General features: G+C 41.6%; 1 protein-coding gene across 7 annotated transcripts in view; it reads left to right on the plus strand.

The window, feature by feature from the left end:
* The window catches only part of EML4 (EMAP like 4), a 162,493-nt gene that overhangs the window by 63,858 nt on the left and 75,060 nt on the right, over window positions 1-23,575 (plus strand). For 3 of the 7 annotated variants that reach the window (XM_035111226.3, XM_088666741.1, XM_088666742.1), the window contains exon 2: window positions 21,394-21,576. In XM_035111226.3, coding sequence (XP_034967117.3) covers window positions 21,394-21,576 — 183 coding nt within the window. Of the gene's footprint in view, window positions 1-8,964; window positions 9,315-21,393; window positions 21,577-23,575 lie in introns of those variants that run through there. The other 4 variants (XM_035111223.3, XM_035111225.3, XM_035111227.3 and 1 more) reach the window with 2 other exon arrangements.

Raw genomic sequence — 23,575 nt, forward strand, 5'->3', positions numbered from 1 at the left:
ATCTTGGGAATGCAGTAGGAAACAAGCCTGCCTTTCTGTTTGGAGAGGCTTACAGTCAGAGCAGGGAGCAGCAGGAGAATCTGCACTTTCCTGCTGACCACACAACCATTCTTGGCTTCTTGAGATGCTAATGACATCCGACTGTGGTCACTGACTGGCCCAGGAGCTTGTTGATGAAGAAGTTCTTTAAACACTGTCTATGGCATAATTGCAGGGCTTGAGAGATGTGGTAATAACAGAGTGTCCGTTGAACCAGGTGACTTTACACGCTATTTTTTTCCTGACATCAATGTAAAGATAGGGAGTTAGAAGGGGAAGCAGCAAGCAAGCGAGTTCCTTCCTCCCCCTTCCCCAACTGATATAAGCTGGAAACACTGTGCCAGCTTAGTTGCATGCCAACTATTAGGAGCTTCTGGGAGTTCTTTTGGTTTTTTTGAAATCGGTAATTCTTGCTAGCATAAGGGTAGAACCCAAAGTGGGCTGTTCGTATGCAGAACATGAGATTGGCGACGGGTGGGTAGGAGCAGGGGGAGATGGCTGCAGGCGTATCTGCTCCTGTGGAGTATGCATCTATGTTCCTGAATGTGGAAAACTTAACAGGTGTGAGGCATATGGACTGCCTTTGTGCCAAAGGAAAATTGTCACCTTCAAAGCCAGCTCAGATACTAAGTTAGCAATTTATTTGTAGTGGGAAAAGTTGCAAGCGAATGGGCTGAATGTGCAGATCCGAAGCTTGACTGGTAGACATGTTGGTTGGTTGGTTGGTTGGTTGGTTTAGTAATCATACTGTAGTAAACATTAACAACTTAAGTTTTAATTATTTTAATTTTTGTAGGTATATTCTTATTGAGCAAAATGCTAAACTAGAACCTCCATGTTAAACATTAGCCAGGGTGAGGAAGGAGACAAAATGTATTCAATTTCTAATTTACATAGGCCTAGAAAACAAAATGTTGAATTCCATTTCCACAATAATAATAAAGCCTCAATTTTCAACTCTTTCCAAAAGCTACTATTAAATACTGATTTTCAGTAACTATATATATATATAGAAGGGTGGTTTTTTGTTTTGTTTTTTACATTGCACCTATAGTGTTTCTAATTCTGTCCTTCTTTCGCACAAAATGCAGGACTTCTCCCATTTCTGTGGTACGGAAGGTAAAAGAAAATACTTTTGTCATCCCAAGTGTGTGAATCTTCCCTGGTTCTGTCTTAGGTTTCTGCTTCCAAGTCATTGCTGACTCAAGAGTGGGGAACCCGTGGCCTTGCACATGTTATTGGACTATAACTCTCATTCTTTACCAGTGGTATGGTGAATGGGCTGATGGAAGTTGCAGTACAACAAATTCGGGAGGGCCATAGGGTCTCCGTCCCTGATTTTATTTGCCATGCAAAGGGTACTTCTGAATCTAACATTTTAAAAAGTAGGGCTTCCAACTTTCCTGTATCTTACAGTATCAGTCGGCTAACTAGCATTGGCATCTGAAAACCCAGTAAACTTCCTATGCTTACAACTGTTTCTTTTCTGTGGCATAGCATTCCTGTTGAGATACGACAGGCGGGCCACTGTCTTCATTCTTCCAGAAACAAATGAAGACATTTTGTTCAGATAAACTTCCCCAGTTGGGATATATAGCTCCCTGCCACGGGTGTCTCCTTTTGATTGTTTTCCAATTCATTTGCTTTTATTTTGGTTCTCGTATTGTTTCAGAAAGTGCAAATTTAACCATCTGGCTTCATGTGTGAACTAAATACCACCCCCCCCCCCAGGAATATTATAAAAGACCTTGCGAGCTGTGAGCATGGTGTGGCTTTCTTGTTGCCCGCTGTTTCCAAAAGAGGTCCGGGGACCCTTTCAAAATATTGTGGGAAAGGCTGCAGCGAAAAAGGGAGTGACTAGAAATCAGGCAAGGCTCCTTGAATGCCACACACCAGCTGTTCTGGAGGTGTTTCGAACCCAGTGTTCGAAACTTCCATTGTTTTAGGCACATTTTGAGATGGAATTTCATTAGCGTGAGCAATTCCTGAGCTCTGGGTGCAGTACTGTGCGTATGCTGTTGGAAAACCTGCCCTGTCACCATATTGGAACTTTGACACTACCTCGACGAGTAGCGGTGTAAGTTATTTGCAAAACAAACGCATAGTTACGTGAAGAAAGAAACCCCCTTTTAGTACATGCAATGTCAAAACAGTAAGTTTAATACTACGGTAGTACGTTTATTTAAGTTTCAATAAAGAGCTTAAAGTTTACTGAAAGTTGAAAAAAATGAAGAAAACAGCTCTTCCGACGATGAGACAGCAGCTACTAAACTAAAACTTCCGTAGATGATGTGTGCTGGGATGCTACTTCGGCCAGTTCGCCCCTTGGCGTCATCTAGCGGCTCATTTCAAAACTAAAGCGAGTTGGAAAACGTGCCCCTATGGAAAATGTGCCCCCGTCTCCCCTATACCTCATTAGAATTAGTTTGGGCCATGCATCAGTATTCTGCAACAGGAAACAGAAACTGATGCAAATAAAAGAAATCAGATATATATTTGAACAAGGTGCAGCCACTACCACACTACTAGACATTGTAAGTTTTTAAGATTCCAGGCTGTAAAATGGAGGTTGCAATTTCTCAGAAGACTATTCATGAAGTTCAGCTTAGAAGCTGCAGAGTATAGAGGCTGTGTGTTGGGGTTACTGATAGCTAGTCCACAGGAAGGAAGGAAGTCTAGGGCAAGTTCACAAAGAAACCACAGCAAAAGACACAGATAAAACGCTCAGGGCATCACAGCCACCCAGCATCCATTTAACCATCTTATATGCACCCGGTTACAATGTTTTTATTCTCTCTGGCATGTTAAACATATTTGTAAACAATCCCTGTACTTTGAAATTTTCCACTTTTGCTGTTTTATTGATTTTGAATTTTGTTGCCTATATTTTTGTGCTGCTCTCCTAGAGTGGTTATTACGTTTTAAAGTGTACTACAAGCCCGCCACCCCCACATTTTAAATATATACCTTGAACAAAATAAATTTAATCATATATGACTGAAGCCTGAGGCTTTCTGAACTGAAAAGCATAGGCTGATCTAAGTGCATTACTTAGGATTTTGAAGCTCTTTTAAATCAAGACTCTTGTGGGAAAGAATTCCTAGAGGGCAACACGGTCCCACAATGGACACACTGTGGAGAACCTTCTCTTTTAGTTCCTCACACCCTTTTTTGCCAAAGTCCCATAGCTATTGTACGAGGGAGGTGGTTTTGGGTGCCATGAAAGGGCAGCAAATGGTTAGCTACCATGGGGAGGGTTATTGTTTTGTTTCTTACTATGTTACGTATTTTTGGTTTTTTTTTAAATTGCAAACCGTCCTGTTTTCCTCAGGTGAAGGGCAGTATAAAAATTTAATAAATAGTAATAAAGAATAGCTTATTGTTGAATTTTTACTCCCAGGAGGCGCCTGTGGGATTTTTCTGCTTCAGGTGCTGAAATAACTTGACCAGCTTTAGGGTGACTTTCATTTCCTGCGGCACCTCAGGCACACCCCAGTTTTGCCTCTATTAAAGGGGCGGTTTTGGGGCCTTGTTCTGAAACCTTTCAAACTCTGTTTGACCAGAGGCAGCAGTGCAGTTAAATTAAGATGCCCAACAATATGAGATGGGATGCAAGTGTCATTCAGGAAGAAATATTGTCTATCTTCACTCAAAATTCCATCATAACCCCTCAGAATTTTGACTTTAACAAACTATCAACAGCAGCCACCGAAGTATAAATATTTTTATGTAGCACTTCCAGTTGCTCATGAATCAAAGCACATTTCCTCTATCTAAGAAAGATGAAGTAAATCATGAGGGGGCAAAATAGTCTACAGAAAGTTCAATTAACCGCAACAGAACAATTGCAAAATTCTGTTAGAAAAATTACATTAGTAGTTGCAAAATTCTGTTAGAAAAATTACATTAGTTTTGAGGAAAATGTGCACGGTGTGATTACAAGCTGGCTGTGCATTTCTTATACAAAATTGCACTGAATAGTCGGTTCATAAACCCACTCCTTAAAAAAAAGTTAAAAATCATTCTTTGATTTTTATTTTATTTTTATTTTATTTTTCAGATCCTTGTGAAAATGCAAATGCAGAAGCATCGTACTAAATCAATACTCTCAAATATTAAGAAATCCCCACCTCTGTCATTAAATTAGTTGACATTAAATCAATTTTCTCAACTCCTTGTCATAAAATGCTTGCAAAGACAAGAAAAGAACCTCATGGAAACATAGCAGGGGAATATGTTTTATTGCTGTAGGGGTTCAGATAGAACAGTTACATTTATGAGTTGCAGGAGATAGTGGTTTGTTTTGACGTGGGTGTATGCCTCATACCTCCATAAACAGGAACATTTAAACTTATCTAAAGGAAATGGTTTAGCAGAGCTATTTTGTTTATGAATCCTGCAATAAACCTAACTGCTGGGGGGTGGGTGGGAATTACAAGCCAATATATATCCTGGAGGATGGGGCAAAGAGAGGCAGAAAAGATGTGAATAAGGTTCATTACTTTAAGCAAATATATTAGTGGTCTACTCAATTCACACACACACACACACAAAGTGCATGCACACAAACACACATACGAAGGAGACAGTGTTGGACAGCCACAGAGTGCACAAAACTTGCCCACATTTGATCTTAAGAGGAGACCTCAATTTTGTAATTTATGGGTGAAGGGAGTGCCATTAGAATTTCAAGGATAAAGTGTTGGACCAAGACTTGAGTGAGTAGAAGGCTATATGCACAGTAGGGGCCTTCCCTACTGTTGTCTCTTGTAGCCTCCCCAAAAGAAATTCTGGAAGGTTAGAGCAGTGTTAGAAACTGAGACATGAAAGCTAGGAGCAAAATGGCACCTTAAACCTAGGTTATGGGCGCAACAATGGCATGTCTAGGTATGCTTTTTTTTATAACAAGAATACAAAGCTGGAAATCATTTAACTGCAGCTAAACTATTATGCTCTAGTCCTTCCCCTGCCGGCCCGCCCCTAATATTCTTAAGAGAGGTTTCTTCTCCAGTCTTCAGAGAGTAGCTGGAAGTGGGGAGGCAGAAAAAGGCCTTCCTTTCCTTCCACTCTGCAGTTTTAATCTGAAATCATAGGCGCAGCAGTGCGCCCAGAGCTCAGAAACTGCTCACGCTAATGAAATTCCCTGTCTCAAAATGCACCTAGAACAATGGGAGTCTTGAAAACTGGAAAAGTAGTTATCCGCTTCCACAGGTGACAATTGATACTTAACTGTGGAACATGACCATTTAGTATTTCTAACTCTGCAGCACATTCCTTGTTGTTGCATGTAGTGTAGTATAAGCATTTTATTTACTCTATCTTTCTGACAATCGCTGTCTTGTAAAACATTAGTAATTAACTGTAATGCCAGTTTAACCTGATTTTGCCCCTCTAGAATTCAGTGATTCCCAGTAAGCTCTGTTGGAGTGAGTAAATCAGTGCACTGAAATGTGATGACAACTGAGAGCTTTTTTTAAATGCATAGTTATATTAAGGGTGAGAGAACAGTGCTGCAGTATTGCACTAATTCACTACTGTATTATATGCTACACACCAATTTATGAATAAAAAATGTCATGTATCCTTGTTAGCCAGTAAGCATTATGCTAGTTCTTTTCTAGGGTTCCTTTCTCTTTGTATTAAAATCTTGCATTTAGTCGGCAGAGTGCTAGGAGAGATGTTAATTTCTTTTAACATATTTAAGAGATGTTGGGGGTGGAGAGTTCTCCACACAGTAAGATTGCTTTGTTTTGACATTTATCTTGCTGTGATCGTTCTGCCAGTTGGCTTTAGGCACGGCTACCAAAAGAGTGAACACATGTTGCATTCATTAACTTTCCTCTGGCTCTGCTCAATTTTGCAAGTCAGACAAAAGCATGATCATATTAAATTGACTATAGTGTGCAGTTGTAATATGAGTTCTCTCACACACTTAATGAAATGATAATCTTGAGAAACCTGCATCTCTCCCCCCCCCACCCCCAATTGTTGAGAGTTACTATGCCTCTCCAGCTCGGTGCAAATTCTTGTATGTGCATGTGTTGCCCCCTCCTTCTAAATTAAAACGCTGCAGCTGTAGATGTGTCATTCAGCCTTATTTGCATCTTCTCCTTCTTCCGTGATGCATTTGGCAATGTACAGTACATGGGGAAATCCCATGTCATCCTTACAATGGTTGTGTGAGGTTGGCCGGATTGAGAGAGTGAAACTGACCAAAGTTTGCCCAGCATGCTTCTTCATGGCTAAGCAGGAATTCCAACTTGGGTCTCTTCCAGCTATTTGCAGTGTTCTGTCCAACCACACTAGATGTAAAACCACAGATTTAATGCCTTTTCAAACTGCCTGTGTTGGATAATTTTGTTTATGTGTGTGAGCAAGTCCACTTAGGTGCAGCTTGTTTACTACGCATATTGATCTTTCGACTTGGTTTTTCTTTTATCGCTTATTTTTTGGATCTGTTGGCTGCTTTTCATCAGTAGTAGTCCCAGGACGACTTGTAGTAGTAGCTACATAGCAAATGCCACAGCTGTATGCAAACTAAAGTTCAATACCCTCCAACATGTTGATTCCCAAAATGGTGACGTGCGTCTTCCCATAAGTGCTCCCGTATGGGTCAAGTGACCCGCGTGAGATCATGGTGCCCCAAAGACGTGCTTTTGGGGGGGCTGTGCTCTCACAGCACCCAAAAACACATGTTTTGGGGTGCCTTGTGAGATCACGGCCACCAAAATGACGACTGTGCTCTTGCCGGGGGGGAAACCTGGATGTCCTGTTTTTTTCTGGGACACGTGCATGGTATGCTATAATCGTAAACATCCCTAAATATCAAAACATTAAAACCATAATTATATCAGCAGCAACAGCTGCACTACCCCTGGCTGGCAATACCCTTGCACAAGGAAAGGAGACTGTAGCTAATGCTAGTCAATAAGGATGCAAAATAGGAGAAAGGCATAACTGGGGGACCACTACTAAGAAACCCCCGCCCGAAGCCCACTTCCCAAAACCTTCACTTGCTAGTGGGCCTACCAGAAGAGGTGCCGCTTCAAGTGTTTAAGCCCCAAGTCATGTTTTTAGAAAGCATGTGATCATATATTTTTTAGTCAACATTAACTTAACATGTTTTCAAACCACTAGTAGAAGAGTTTGGATTTGATATCCCGCTTTATCACTACCCGAAGGAGTCTCAAAGCGGCTAACATTCTCCTTTCCCTTCCTCCCCCACAACAAACACTCTGTGAGGTGAGTGGGGCTGAGAGACTTCAGAGAAGTGTGACTAGCCCAAGGTTACCCAGCAGCTGCAAGTGGAGGAGCGGGGACACGAACCCGGTTCACCAGATTACGAGTCTGCCGCTCTTAACCACTACACCACACTGGCTCTATTTATTATTTACTGTCTCTAGTGTCTATTTAGTATTTATTTTCTAGGTGCATACCTTGGCATACCTTTTGGCTTTATTTCTCCTTTTTTCAAATAATAATAATAATAATAATAATAATAATAATAATAATAATAATAATAATAATAAGCCCCTTTATTTGTCTCCTTCCCTGAAGTGACTAATTGTAGAATATTTTATAAATCAAATTATGAGTTCTCTGACCGTAATAGCAAAAAAATGCCCAACAAATGAAGGGGCCAAATCTCCCAACTCCTTATTTTGATGCTGCAGGAACGCTGGGTTATTTGTTTATTTAACGTCTTATCCGCTGCTCTGTGGGCCATCTTCAGGAAAAGAAAAAGCCAAGTAGTAATTCCAGAGTGGACTCCGTAAGACGGTTGGATAGCATCATGTTACACCTCTTTCTGGCAACTTTTGCAGCCAAACTGGTGCCAAATATATTGTTCTGCTTTACTTTGGACCTCAGCAAGGATGCTGAAAGTGGGGTCTTGTCATCTGGGCATACACACTGCCCATGCTTCCACCCCGGAGACGTCACTTCTGTGTTGCTAACACAGCAAAAGCAATACGGGAGGCAACCGTAACGAGTTGCCGATCTCTGCAGCCACAGCAGGCTCTGTGATTCTCCCAGCAGTTTGATTTCAGCTCTGGAGATGCACTCCATTGTCTCTTGAGACAGAAGGATGCTTCCAAGAACAACATTTCAAAAATCTATACCGCCCTTCATCCGAGAATCATAGGTGGCTTACAATATTGAAACACAAAATACACACCATAGTACAAAATAAAAACAATACCCACTCCCCGCCTCCATGGGCTACAGCTCGTTAAATTAGCCAAAGGTCTGGGAGAGGAGGAATGTTTTTGCTTGGCACCTAAAGGATATGTAGCGAAGGTGCCAGGTGAGCCTCCATGGGGAGAGCATTCTACAAGCAGAGAGCCACCTCGGAAGAGGCCTGTTCTCACGTTTCCGCCATTCTTGTGGAGGAGGCAGATGAAGAAGAGCCTCAGATGATGTTCACAGGGTCCAGGATGGCTCACACGGGTAGAGATCTGTTAAGCTGCCTGTGCAAATTGTGGCACCAATTCAGCCTGATGTGAAGAAGAAAAGGGAGCTTAAGATTCAGGGCTCCGAATGCAATCTCTTGTTTCAGCTGCTTTAAACAAAAGATGAGTCTGTATTATGTTGACACTGTTGTGTCCCAGTCGATTCAGCATGCTAGTTAATAATAATAATAATAATAATAATAATAATAATAATAATAATAATAAATCATATAGCCTGCTTAATCACCAACTCTTTTAAAAAAAGAAAGAAGAAAAAGCAAACTTTTAGCCCTTAGTGATCTCTTCAATTCTTACTTCGTGCTGCAAGACAGATTACTGTGTTGTGTCTGGGCTAGTAAGTGCCTTTATTAGTGTATTTGTGACATCTAAGGTTTAGCCACTCCTTACAGCAGTCTCAGATTTTCTTCCCCCTCTCCCCTTATGTATCCCACCCCCTTCTGCCTCTCTCCCTCTCTCTCTCTCTAGCACACACACACGCTCGCTCTCAAACGCAGAAAGCTCTTTTGCTCAGTAGAGCTCCAGGGCTCGGAAGGAGGAAAGCTGATTGTCAGGACTTCTTGCTTGTGCTCTGCATAAGTGCTTTTGTGGCGGGCCATCTGGACTGGCAGGATTTCCTCAGAATATTTAAAGTATGTTGTCTGATTTGGAAAACGGGGGATTGCCGTGAAACTCTGGGAAGGCAGCAAGCAGGGAACGTAGACAGAACTGGTTTGCGGCTCGTAACGTAGGTGGCAGGAATGGAAGACGCATTGCCTTGCCTTGCTTCGGTGTGCAATTCATCAGCACTTATGAACTTCTGCACCGGTAAAGTATAACTTCTTTCCCTCCCTCCCCCTGCTTTAACTGGGAACACCAGTACAGCCACCGCAGTTTCATGCTAACCCACAAGGGGAAAGGACTGTCTCCCTCTTTTGTCTCCCCCCCTCCAAATCTTGATTTTATTATATTTTTTGTAAATCTTCCTCTACAACTTCTTTCACAACAAGAAGAAATGTATTTACCTCTTTGCAGACTTAGTTCTTTCCTAGGCTTAAAGGAAATCTGTTTTTTTGCTAGTTAATGCCTTTCACGTACAATGGAAAGCAGAAACCAAACGTTTTCGTTTGGGGAGACTACTCTTGCGGTATGAAAAATCCCCTCCCATGAGATAAATCTGAATATTGCATGCTTGGAATGGGGGTGGGGGAAGAGAACCTGTTGTATCATTGAATTTTAACCTTCAGCGTGTGTTAAAACACGTTTCCATATTTGTGTGCAGGATGCTTCAGTTAGACTTAACTTTCAGTGAAAGGTTGAACCCCTAGAGGAAAGTTTTGGATTGCATAGGGGGCCCCCTCAGGAAGTAGTACCGTAAAACATCTATGCACAATAAGTCATTATGTATGCTGCAGTCTTGAGCATTTGCAGCGCGGTTTGTATTTCTGCACAGCATGTGATATTTTCCAGACCAATTTATTCCTGGCTTTCTTGTGATCGTTAATCTGCAATTACTGGAGCATCTCAGTACAACTTCATATGCATACATCATTATCAGTAGCTAGATCTGTGTTTGTAGAAGAAAGCTGCCTATAGACGTTCTTGCTTCATAGAGTTTTTACGCTGGTTGTTTAGAAATATTGGGCCAAGAGTGCAGAGCCAAAACAAAATGTGGTAGAGCTCCAAATGCAATCCTGTTTTTCAAATGCACCTAATGATAAGTGAGTATAGAAATATTAATCTTGCTGATTTGTCCAAATTAATACATGTGTAAAAAAAAAGGCAGGTTCTTTTCTTTTTTGGGGGGGGGGCAGTTTTAGAGCATTAGGATGAAGAGAAAATGACTTCTGCAGAAAGATATAAAATGTTAAAATAGAAACTGCTTTGTACACCAAAAAAAGTTATACCGTTCCCCACTTACTTTTATTGGTAGGAAAAAATACACTTTTAAAGATAAATTCTGTAAGTAATGTTCAGTGCTGCAAAAAGCAATGATAGCACAGTATGTAATACAAAGGTGCTGAAATCCTGGCGTGGGGGTGGGGGGTTAGTTGGAGTTTGGTGGTTTAGAATGCTTGCTGATACAAGAAGTTAAGTACTCTTGTGCAGGATAAAATTTGTTCCCTTGGATTATGCAGATATGTGGCAGGAAATGGAGTGGAGGGAGGCAGAGATTCACCTTCTTTGTTTCCACTGAGTTCCATACTGGAGATTGCAAATCCAAATCCCGTTGATACTGCTACTGGGTTACATTTGTGGGCTTTGATAACAACTTTTTAAGGACTATTATTTTTCAACAAAAAAGCACTAAACATACCGTAGTTGGGTAGGCATGGGGGAGGGTTGGTTAAAGTTGAATGTGGAACTTAAGTAGCCCTTGAAATATTTGTGCTTACAGGTAAGCAAGCGGGGAACCTGGTTTGCCTGTGGCTGACATGTCCTTTGCATTTATTTATTTTGACATCTATAACTTTGCTTTGTATGCTATTCCAGTTCACCCTGTACAGGTTTGGTAACTGGTTGTGTTTCATTTCATGAGCAAAGCAACTTTTAAGTGACCTCATTCATTAGCTCTAGATCAGACATAACCCATAGATATTATAAAGGATGCTTTTAGATGAAAATAACTGGGGAAATAGTTCCATTTGTAGCATGTTTTGTTTTTGTTTTAATTTAAAGTGAGTTGTACCCTTAACATAAAAGGTCGTTTTGACCTTTTTAGGAGGGCAGAGTATAGAAGCCTATGCAAAAGCAACATTTGTATAATTGTGGGGGAGGAATGCATAAAATAGCTATCAGGCATGTTCACAATTTCATACATGTTCACAATTTCATTTTACTTGGGAAGCTGGTGGATGTTTGTTGTTGTTCATTTTTAACACTTGAAACAAAATTGATCACTCATTTTAAACCGGTCACCTGGTTTTATTTTACGGCTGTTGTCTGAGTAAAGTTGGAGAAAACATTTTTTAGAAGTTCCAGTTCTGTTATGGTTCACAAACAAACTTTTTTATCAGTTCGGTTTGACTCCCTGCAAGTAAGTATGTTTTGTGCTGTAGCCACAATTAACATAGAAGTAGTATGTATGGGCCACATCCTGTCACACATTCCTGCACTTAACAAGCAGTAGGGGAGGACACTGAAGGTCACTTGTGGATCAATGTTGTGCAAATCAATTCATTTGTGGTTGAGCCAAATTAGTAATGCAGGATCAAAGAGCTTTGCAATACAGCCTGTAATTTTGATTACAATCTGACATTACAAATCAAACTGGTGAGAGCAAAATAACTGATACAGTCCACTCCATATATTCTTACAGTCTTACTGTGGACAGATACATATTCTGGAAAACCATTTTCCTGGTGGTGACAGTTACTCTTTGTAAGTTACTGTTAAAACTATCCACCAGGCAATAAGGATCTGTCTATAGGTGCCACTTCTAGAGGATAGTGCTGTATGCACCAGATCTTTCATAGAACCCGAAGACAAAACAAAGCCATTTTTAGTGTAAGGTCATGATTAGGAAAATATTTCACAGCTGTTCACCCTACTGCCACCATTAAGCACCAGTGTGTTGTAGGGCTGGAAACTGCTCGACTTAAACACCTCATATGTAAGAACCCCGGGTACCTAGTGGCCTGGAATGTTTCCTGCTTAAGTGTCAGGCATGATAGCAAGAATATCTACAAAGGACAGTGTTCAAGCCTTGATTTGAATATTGTGCATACTATGGTTGCTGTGTCTTTTTGTTATTTTATTTTTAAGAGAACTAGCAGTGAGAGTAATTTGTTATTTTTATTTTTAAGAGATCTAGCTGTGAGAGTAAGGTGCACATCACAGGTCTAAATTTGTGGCCCAGGTTTCAGTGATGAAGCAGACCCCTGCAAAGACTTCAGGAGTGTCTATTGTTCACATACGATTTCATTTTTCTTGTTTGTTAGGGTAGTGGGGAAAGATGAGGAAACAACAAGATTTTGAGAACAAATGTGTTTTTGCTATCAGGTGCTGTGTATCTTCAACCTTTGGCCTTGATTCTGAAAATTAATCCTAGGTGCTTCAGCTGGTGTCATGAAATGTATTTATTCCATAACATTTATCTACCCTTTGATTGTAAAAACAAACAAACAAACAAGCCTCAAAACAGTACTGAATTGGCCTTGTGTAGGACCGATGCCTGAAAGAATTACAGTTGGTACATAAGAAAGTGTGCAGTGTGCTGTTCAAAGAGTCTTGGGTCTAAAGGTTCCCAGATGGGATAACTCTCGAACTGTGTGGAAATTAATCTAAGCTCCTCAGAGGAAGAGTGGGGTATATACCTAACTCATAGAACAATTTCCCCTTTATTCCTATCAATACCTTTGATATTAAATAAAACCAAGTTGGACCGGCAACAATATGTTGCAGGGTAGAATACTTCCTGCTTAGGATGCCAGCTCCATTCCAGTGAGAGCCAGTGTGGTGTAGTGGTTAAGAGGGGTAGACTCGTAATCTGGGGAACCGGGTCCGCGTCTCCGCTCCTCCACATGCAGCTGCTGGGTGACCTTGGGGTAGTCACACTTCTCTGCAGTCTCTCAGCCTCACTCACCTCACAGAGTGTTTGTTGTGGGGGAGGAAGGGAAAGGAGAATGTTAGCCACTTTGAGACTCCTTTGGGTAGTGATAAAGCGGGATATCAAATCCAAAGCCGTTGTCGTCGTCCTCCTCCTCTCTTCTTCTTCTTCTTCTTCTTCTTCTTCTTCTTCTTCTTCTTCTTCTTCTTCTTCTTCTTCTTCTTCTTCTTCTTCTTCTTCTTCTTCTCCCAACATTCTGTCAGTATTTCACAGACATTGAGATGGTGGTGGTTAAATTTATTGAGGTTGCTGAGTTCTTATTCCGCCGTTTTGTCCACCTTAGGTTTTTCCCTTCCTTAAAGTTCCCCTAGGGCTGAAGATTTCTCTGTCTTGTGGGTTGATGCTACCATTTTGGCTGCATGAATTCTGCCACTCGCACCATAAACTTTAGAAATAGTGGAAGTGATCATTCTGACAAAGGAGCTGAGAAGGTGATTTTTTTTATTTTTTGGAGTTCCAGATTCAATATTTTCATCTGACAGGATGAAAGGAAGATTGTGATGGATGGTTGCCATCCAAAGAAAGTTGCTCGTTTACACTTAGCTTTGGCATTATGTGCAAACTGGGCAAATGAATGGCAAATAAAAGCAGCAAATAACACCTTGTGCCTCTAAAGGTTTTAATTTTAATTTCTAAAAAAAAGAAAGGAAGGACCCAACCTGCAATACTGTTTTGAGAGGTAGCTTAAAACAGTTGCAAATATGTTAGGCTTGTTCATTATAAGTGAGAAGATGCACATATAGCTAAGTTTTGCAAACTGTGGTGACCACTGTGTGTCGAAAAATGAAGGGCGGTTAGTAACTGCTTTTCTTCAGGGTTGTCTGGATCAGGCCCACAATTTTCATATTAAACATACGCTCTGAATGCTTTTCTGATTTGCGTCTCCCTTTTCAGGTAACTGATACCTCAGAGCATGTCTTGCCTTTTCCAGCTGTGCCCAGAATAACCTAGGCTATGTCAGCACTGTGCAGAATGATGAGCAAAGCTTGCCTTTAAGACTGAACAAATGATTGTTTAGCTGAGCAGCGTAAACCAGATAATGCAACGCGTAGCTTCCAAAAGCTCTCCTTTTTCGGGGGGGGGGGGGGGGAAGGAGACTCATGGCTCTTCCGGCCTTAGTGTGGTTTCTAAGGCCATTACGATATATGGTTTGGTATTTGACTGCAGGAAGTAATTTCATTAAAGCGATTAATACTTGCATAAGATAAATATGCAGAGATTATAGGAATTACAGTTCCCCTCTCACACTTCTCTTTACATAATGGGTTACCTCTGTGCAACCTCAGAGAGCAACCAGGCTGCATTAATTAACTTTCTTTTTAAGCCGCTGGTCATAATTACACTGATGGCATCAGTCATCCATCATGTGTTGCACTCCCCCTTTGTAATGACCACAATAATTCATCCAAATAACTAGGAGCAGGGAGGTTGATCTGATAATGATAATGAGTAATATACAAAAAAGTATTTATCATTAAAGCAATCTTTGTTTTAGGAAAGAGTAATTCTGCAGTTAATCGATTCTTAATGAGTACAGTATCTGTAAATCAAGAAAGTGCATAACCTTTGTTGTGTTGTTTAGTCGTTTAGTCGTGTCCGACTCTTCGTGACCCCATGGACCATAGCACGCCAGGCATAACCTAGATTCCCTATTTATTATTACACCGTATTATACGTACACCATATTATTACATACCCTTTACACAATTTCACAGAAAACGCCCATGTTCCCAGTTGGCCACCTTAGTAAACCAGAAACGATGAGTTCTCCTCCCATGTGAGGTTGATCACCAAGAAACTGAATGAGCACGTCTGATTGCTGTCTGAAATGTAGTAGATACTTCCTTACAGCTGATTCAGACATGCAGCAGAATCCCATGGTGCAGTATTGGACTGCATGTGAGGGAATCACAACATTTTATTTTTCCACTGAACAATGGTTATCCTGAACCACGGATGGGGTACTTGTGGCCCCAGGTGTTGCTAGACGACAACTAGCACCATCTCTGCCTTGGCCATGTTTGGCTTGTGGCTGGTGGGAGTTGGAACCATAGCTGCCAAGTTTTCCCTTTTCTCGCGAGGAAGCCTATTCAGCATAAGGGAATTTCCCTTTAAAAAAAGGGAGAACTTGGCAGCTATGGTTGGAACCCAAATGCACCTGGAGAACCTCAGGTTTCCATCCTTGGCCTGACCTATTCTCTGTGATATGTTAGGTTTTTGCATTCTTCATTTTCACAGTGGAACTTTTAAATATGTGAGCTCCACAATAAACAAATATTTGATAGTGTAGTATTTGTCTAGACTGTACCTATGTGATTCTGGCCATGCATTACTGCATCTCTTGGGAGTAGTTGTAGTTAGTTTTCCCTCCTGAGCTATCATGTGTCTGTGTGTGTATGCAACAGTTTGAGCAAAATAGAGGTAGATCCATTACAGAGGGTCTCCTTTTTATCAGTTGGAAAGTGCTTTTTAACTTCATAGGAAACGGCATGGAATCTGAAAGAACAGCGAGATTGACAGCTGAAACTGTAATAGCTGAGGTTTGATTTTCACCTATAAAATGTACATTCACTGCAATAAGTGGCAGTGATGCATGCCTATAGATTTGAGTGAACATTTTCTCCTACACACACAGACACACAAAAAAACACCCTTTTAAAAAATAACTAAGTGACAACCTGCATCTTTCCCAGGTCTTGTTTCTAGATTGTTTTGTGTGTGTGTGTGTGCGCGCACACACACACACATCTAAATAGTGTAAATGCATGCCCTTAAGACCTTACAGCACACACATACACATTCTAACTTTGGACATGTGCTTCATGTTTCCTAAAAGGATGAATAGATCCTGTTGTAGTAGTGAGGGTGATCAGTGAGAGCTCAGTTAACTTGGCCTGGGAGCGGAGGGTTTTTAACGAGCGTATGTAAACGTGGCTGGTGAAATTATTCTCCACCTGGTACCAGTTAGTCCACATAAACAAAGCCTTGTATGACATCCTGTATTTAAAAACAAAAGCGATGTGTAAAACAGGATTTATAAATAGCACATTCATGCAAATGATCCCATACGTGGAGCTCTTCTAAACATACCAAGTCTATGATGTGGGACTAAATTAGAACTCTGTGTGGAATAATGGGAGCAGACGTCCTGGAAGTCCGGGCCACTGAAATGCAGCTGTGCTTTTGCTGCATGTGATCCTAACCAAAGAAAGGGTGTGAGTAAAACTTTCCCATGCAAAAAGATTGTGCAGGTGGGGTTTGGGGTGTTGTTGATTACGGTACTATCAAAACACATCCAATAGCATATGGAATCGAGAAGTGAAAGGTTTTAAAAACTTTTTTTCCAAAGCAGAGCTTGTTGGAACAGGAAGTTCCAAAAGCAGCTTGGTGTCATTTCACATGCAGAAATGTTAGGGTAGCAGGATGTTTCCCAAGGCCACACTTCATTCGAGTTTTAGAGTCCTCACTTCTGCTTCAGAATTTGTCCTCTTGGTGACCGTTCTTCGAGAACGTAGCATTTTAATTACTTCTGCGACTGGAAAGCTAAAAATCACACCATGGGAGAGGAGATGGGGGGGGGAGTATTCCAAAGGCCAGTTTACACCCAACACATGTGGATCCTGTGCACATAGTATGTCCTTACTGGCACAGGTATGTGGTAATATTGTGAACCGCCCTGACATCTTCGGATAAAGGGTATTATACAAATTCAATAAAATAAATAAATAAAATATTGTGGGATTCAAAACAATACTTGCTTCTGCATGTGATGCCTGAAACAAATTCACTTGAAAAGCTCATCAGATCTCTCCCTAGCCATTCATTGCTTGTGCGAATCCCATAGGAAAGCATTGAATGTTTTTTGAATATTTTTTTTTGCCCATAGGAACGCATTAATTGAATTTCAATGCATTCCTATGGGAAACCGCGATTTGCTAGACAAATTTTTCATAAAACGCATTCGTCTAGTGAGGCAACCTCCGCTAGAAAAAACCTTTCATTAAGCGGAAATTTCGTTAAGCAGGGCATTTGTTAAGCAGGGCATTTGTTAAGACTGTTCTCTGTCTGTTTTCAGTATTGGTTAACCTCATCAACTCACCTCCCAAAAGAGGTTGTTTGAACATCTTGCTGGTTATTATTATCGCTAGACGAATTTTTCGTTATAAGAAAAGACCTGTGGAACGAATTAAATTCATCTAGCGAGGCACCACTGTATAAGTTTGGCAGATAAATAAATGTGACCTTGTTTTGGGAAGGAAGTTCCCTTAATTTCAGACTGCAGCAGCTTGAGGCGCTACCTCATTTACATGTCTCTGAGTTGGGAGAGCGAATAGTTGCAAACTAACATCAGTGACAGAATAAAATAAATATGAGTTCATAAATGAAGAGTCAGGCATGCACTGTCTTAGATTATCTATCATAATTACTTCAATATTTTTTCCTGTTTTGTCTTTGAAATGTTCCAGAATTGATCAGGAAACGATGGGTTTAAACAGCACAACTCTGCTTCTGGGCAGAAATGTTTAGAGGCCACACACCACTTTTCTTTTTTAAAGTGTCCATGTTTGTTATTGGAATAAGCAAAACATGTTTACTAGGTTTGTAAAAGCTCTTTCCATGCTGGTTTGAATAAAACTCCTCCTAGCAGTAGTTTGGATTAACGTAGTTTACAGCAAAATCTCTGCCACAGGAAAGTTGCTATGTGCACACAGAGCAATTGGGTAAAATGTTTTCTTGATTTAAGCAGATGCAGGGCAGAATTGCTTAGAGATGCATGCAGTTGAAGCATGCAGTCATAGACTCAATTTAGCCAAGCAGTTTTCAAAATTAATTCTCTTTCTCATGTCCTTCTAGTTCACGGTCATTATGTTTCTAAAGCTTTTCCTACCTACTAGCACCGCGTGAACCAGTCAATGCTTCTCTCGATTCCTTCCTCCCGTTAACTCCACCCTATGCCTCTACATAACTCCATCCTTATTTCAGGCATCATTATATCTCAGTATATTGTGATGTTTAGGTGGTGATATGTTGCAGTGTTAAAAACCAGATATTGCCCAGCCCCTAGCTTAGAAGCCCAGTGTTGTCTCCTTGACTGAAAGCCACACCCCCAGGGGTCTTTTCCCAACACCTGCCATCTAAGCGGAGTTGTCAGGATTTAACCCTTTGGGTTTTTGCTTGTAAAGCACATGTCTTCCACTGAGTTATGAGCCCTTCTCCATGAGATGCCAAAGGTTCATCTTTCTAAGACAATGTGCAGATGCTAGCTTCCCCATGTTCCAATTTGATTGCTCCTGGGGTACCCTCACATGATGGGGATGTAACCATGACTATTGCTCTTGGGGGAGGGGAAGAATATCATGGAAGAGAAAAAAGACAAGTTAGCCTCTATTCTTCCTCTATTTAACAAGGTGCAAGTTCAAATATTTTCTCACCCAGGACCTAAGCCTCAGTGGGCTATGTGCCAGGAACAGGAACTCTATATAGAATCATAGAGTTGGAAAGGGTCCACAAGGGTCATCTAGTTCAACCCCCTACAATGCAGGAATCTCAGCTAAAGCATTCATGACCGATGGCCATCCAAGCTCTGTTTAAAAACCTCCAAGGAAGGAGAGTCCACCACTTCTCGTCGGAGTCTGTTCCACTGCTGAACAGCTCTTACTGTCAGAAATGTAAAAAAATTCCTTCAGTAGCACCTTAAAGACTAACTAAGTTTATATTTTGGTATGAGCTTTCGTGTGCATGCACACTTCTTCAGATACACTAGAAACAGAAGTGTCAGACCCTATATATATACAGAGGGTGGTGGGGGTGGGTGGGAATGGGAGATGGGCTGATGGGAGTGGTAAACCTGTAGATGGCTGTTAATGGCTGCTGATGGCTGCAATTAGTCCTGGGCTGAGGTGCTAAAGAAAGCTTGATCATGCATAATGAGATAAGAATCCGATATCTCTATTCATCCCAGGTGCTTCCATGGTTTTAAGCTTGGTAATGATTTCCAATTCAGCAACTTCCCTTTCCAGTCTGTTCCTGAAATTTCTCTGTAATAAAACAGCTGCTTTGAGATCTTGTATAGAATGTCCTGGGAGATTGAAGTGTTCTCCTACTGGTTTTTCAGTCTTATGGTTCCTGATGTCAGATTTATGTCCATTTATCCTTTTGTGTCAGAAATGTATGAGAGATGTTGCCATAATATTTTTTTAAATGGTTTACCAATTTATTATCTTCTACTTGCTGTAAAAGCAACCAGTTTTTTCTACCACTTATATAACACACCAAGTATCTCTGTCGCCAGGAGTACAGCTGCTCGAGACCCTAGGAGGGTGGGGTTGGGACGTGAGATGTAAAATGTTCAGAATGGATAGGTTTGATCTTCTTGCAGTCCATGGGACTCTCAAGAGTCTCCTCCAGCACCATAATTCAAAAGCATCAATTCTTCGGCGATCCGCCTTCTTTATGGTCCAGCTCTCACTTCCATACATCACTACTGGGAAAACCATAGCTTTAACTATATGGACCTTTGTTAGCAAGGTGATGTCTCTGCTTTTTAAGATGCTGTCTAGGTTTGTCATTGCTTTTCTCCCAAGAGGCAGGCGTCTTTTAATTTCGTGACTGCTGTCACCATCTGCAGTGATCATGGAACCCAAGAAAGTAAAATCTCTCACTGCCTCCATTTCTTCCCCTTCTATTTGCCAGGAGGTGATGGGACCAGTAAGCCTAATATAGAACTTTCCATGCCGATGGGGTCACATTTCTGCCACGAGTTGCTAGCACTTCTTTAGATTCTTATCTGTGGAACTGCATTATTGCCTGTTGATTTTGCATTTGTAAATCTGGCCTGTTTCTCCTTTAGTCACGATTGTATTAACTCACCGATGTAGGTGTTGAGGAGCTATCATAACCGCTTAAAAATATAAGCAGCTGATAATTGCCAAATTTAAAAATAATACTGGCAGTGGAACATCTTGAAATGATCAACAGTGGGAGATGTGAATCATACACCAATATGAGTAATCTAGAAATAGACCGGCGATACTTTGAATTGAGTCTGTGGTAGCAGATTCGCTTTGAGTACTGATTCCTGAATAATTTCATCTTTCGGCTTGTTTTTGTGCGTCTTCATTTGATTATTACAGGAGTGTCTTTAGATGTGTGTCTGTGTTGCCCACTCGCATCATTTACATTCAATATTCTGCTCACGAAGAACACCAGTTGCAACTGGAGCAGGATGGTATGAGAATAGGGGCATGAGCCAGAAATTAATGTTACTCAACAGGAAGGATCAGGCAGGTGGTGGTGGGATTCAATGAATCAAATTCATGAAACATCCAATCTAGCAATAAGTAACAACCCCCTCAGCACAAGGTTTTCTGCTTATGCAACAGGACTTCTAACTGCGCCCTTTAAAATTGTTTTGGAGGTTCACACAACCCCCTGGAGCAGATTTAGGCGAGGGGGCTGGGCAGGTGGAGGACAGTTCCCGCTGCGCAAGAAGATATCCTTGCGCTGATTGAACACTTACTTAGCGGTCCTTTGGATACAAGCCAATGTATTTTTGACCCTGTGACCCCAGCATATTCCAAGGGCAGGTTTTGAATGTCTACTTCATATAAGATATCCCCCTAAGATCTTAGATTGCCGTTAATAGCGATGCAGAATTCAAGTTGAGATTCTGCATTTCCAAAGATAAGATTCTGTAGACAGTTCATCCCACCTTCTTGTTCAGGAGCCAGCCTTAAAAGAAAACTTTGAGTCCGATATTTAGAGCAGCTTCAACTCATTACTGTGTCGGATCACATTTGCGTGGCACTCTGCCCATGAGATAGTCCTCCGGGAGAGGCGATTTTCACCAGTTCCTTCTGCAGAGCCCTGCTGTCCTCCTGAAAAGCTGCTCCAGAAGGACAGAGGACTGCCAGCGCTGAGAGCTCTAAGGGAAATTGGCAAAATCTAAAACGCTAAACAGTTCTGAAATGTCCAGTAGCAGTGAAGCTGTTTAAAACTGCCCCTGTGTGGTGGTCATAACACACAAAGCCAAATATGTTTGAAGTGAGCTTCAGAGCCCTTCCCTGTGTCGTGCATTTTTGCTGACTTTACATACTATACTGTGGCATTGCTTAATGGTGTTATGTGGACTGGTTATTTCTCGTGCCGATTTTGCTTCCTTCCACTTTGGGCACTTTGTACAGAAGGATTGGGTATAAATAATGACTAATGATTTATTTGCATTCATTTCAAAATCCTGCACAAACAGAGCTTTAGAACGCCGCATGACGTTCCTTCTGATTATTTCTTTCTTGGCAGATGACAGCATTTCTGCAGCAAGTACATCCGATGTCCAAGACCGCCTTTCGGCTCTTGAACTGAGAGTGCAGCAACAAGAGGATGAAATCACAGTGCTGAAAGCAGCTTTGGCTGATGTTTTGCGGCGCCTTGCCATCTCCGAAGATCATGTCGCATCTGTGAGGAAATCGGCACCAAGTAAAGGTAAGGCAGGCCTCGAGTGCACATGGTTTGGCATTCATTTGGGGAATGTTTATTGATTTAAAAAGAATTTGAGGGCGGTGCGCAGTAGCACGAAGGGAAAAGAAAAGCTAATTCACAGAACACATTTTAATAACAATCATTAAAATATAAAGCAAGACAAAGGCAAAAAAGGAAACACAAACAAACTAACTAAAAAGCAGACTAAGGCAGCTATCAGTTCTTGTAGAAGATTAGTGAAGCTAATTGAGCTTGACCCCAATGCACCATAGGAATGTAAAAAGCTGCCTTATACAGAGTCAAACCATTGGTCTGTTTAGCTCAGTATTGTCTGCACTAACTGTCAGCAGCTCTTCAGGGAACCTGAGTGCATTTTTATTAATGTTCTTAATTGTTAAACGTAGAATTGTAGAGTTGCAAGGGACCCTGAGGGTCATCTAGCCCAACCCCCTGCAATGCAGGAATCTTAACTAAAGCATCCATGACAGATGACCATCCAACCTCTGCTTAAAAATCTCCAGTGATTCAGAGTCTACCACCTTCCAGCGGAGTCTCTTTCACTGTCAAACAGCTCTTACTGTCAGAAAGTTCTTCCTGATGTTTAGTCGGAATCTCCTTTCTTGTAAGTTGAAACCATTGGTTCGGGTCCTACTCCCCAGAGCAGGAGAAAACAAACTTGTATCCTACATATGACAGCCCTTGAGATATTTGAAGATGGCTATCATATTTCTTCTCAATGTCCTCTTTTCCACGCTAAATGTACCCAGCTCCCTCTATTGTTCCTCACAAGGCTTGGTTTCCAGATTCTTGATCATCTGGGTTGCCCTCCTGCACACATCCCACCTTGTCAAGAATCCTTTTTAAATTGTGGTCCCCAGAATTGGACACAGTACCCCAGATGTGGTGTGACCAAGCCATAATAGAGCGATACTATGACTTACCTTAACCTGGACACTAGAATAGCATTAGTTTTGTTTGCTGCTACATTACACCATTGACACATTTTAAGCTTGTAGTCTGCTAAGATCCCAAGATCCTTTTCACGTGTACTAATGGCAAGCCAGGTGTCCCCCTGGCTTGTTATATCGCTATTGGTATAGCAGTCACTTAGAATTAACATAGGTAGGGTTTATAGGTCCTTTCCCCAAGGTGCTTACTTAGAGTAGGCTCACTGAATTAACTGGGTCTACTCTGAGTATGATGCGGGTGGCGCTGTGGGTTAAACCACAGAGCCTAGGGCTTGCCGATCAGAAGGTCAGCGGTTCGAATCCCAGCAACGGGGTGAGCTCCCATTGCTTGGTCCCAGCTCCTGCCCACCTAGCAGTTCAAAAGCATGTCAAAGTGCAAGTAGATAAATAGGTACAGTGGGAAGGTAAACGGCGTTTCCGTGTGCTGCTCTGGTTCGCCAGAAGCAGCTTTGTCATGTTGGCCACATGACCTGGAAGCTGTACGCTGGCTCCCTCGGCCAATAATGTGAGATGAGCGCCACAACCCCAGAGTTGGTCATGACTGGACCTAATGGTCAGGGGTCCCTTCACCTTTACTCTGAGTATGAGTAACATTGAACATCAAAGACAGGAGTGCCTGGCGTGCTCTGGTCCATGGGGTCACGAAGAGTCGGACACGACTAAACAACAACATTGAATAGCATCCTAAGTTCATTGGCTAGACTATGGCTTAGAATCTTCTGTAATCCACTGAAATTCTGTGGCAGCTTGCCAGCAGGTTCTTCACAGACAAGTTGGCATGGACGTTCCCTCAAGGCAGAATCTCAGAAAACCACAGACACACTTTCTCTAACGCAACCTTTCCCAACCCGGTGCCCTCCAGATGTTGAGAACTGCAGTTCACATCAGCCCCAGCAAGCATGGCTGCACTGGCTGGACCCGATCAGAGTTGTAGTCCAGAACATTTGGAGACCACAAGACTGGAGAAAGAACTAGTTTGTGAGCTGTTTTCAACATGATACTGTTGAAAATGTATGAAGCTTCTCTCTATCTGG

Source organism: Zootoca vivipara, chromosome 3 (genome assembly GCF_965207765.1).
Source record: "Zootoca vivipara chromosome 3, rZooViv2.hap1.1, whole genome shotgun sequence".
Classification (NCBI taxonomy): Eukaryota; Metazoa; Chordata; class Lepidosauria; order Squamata; family Lacertidae; genus Zootoca; species Zootoca vivipara.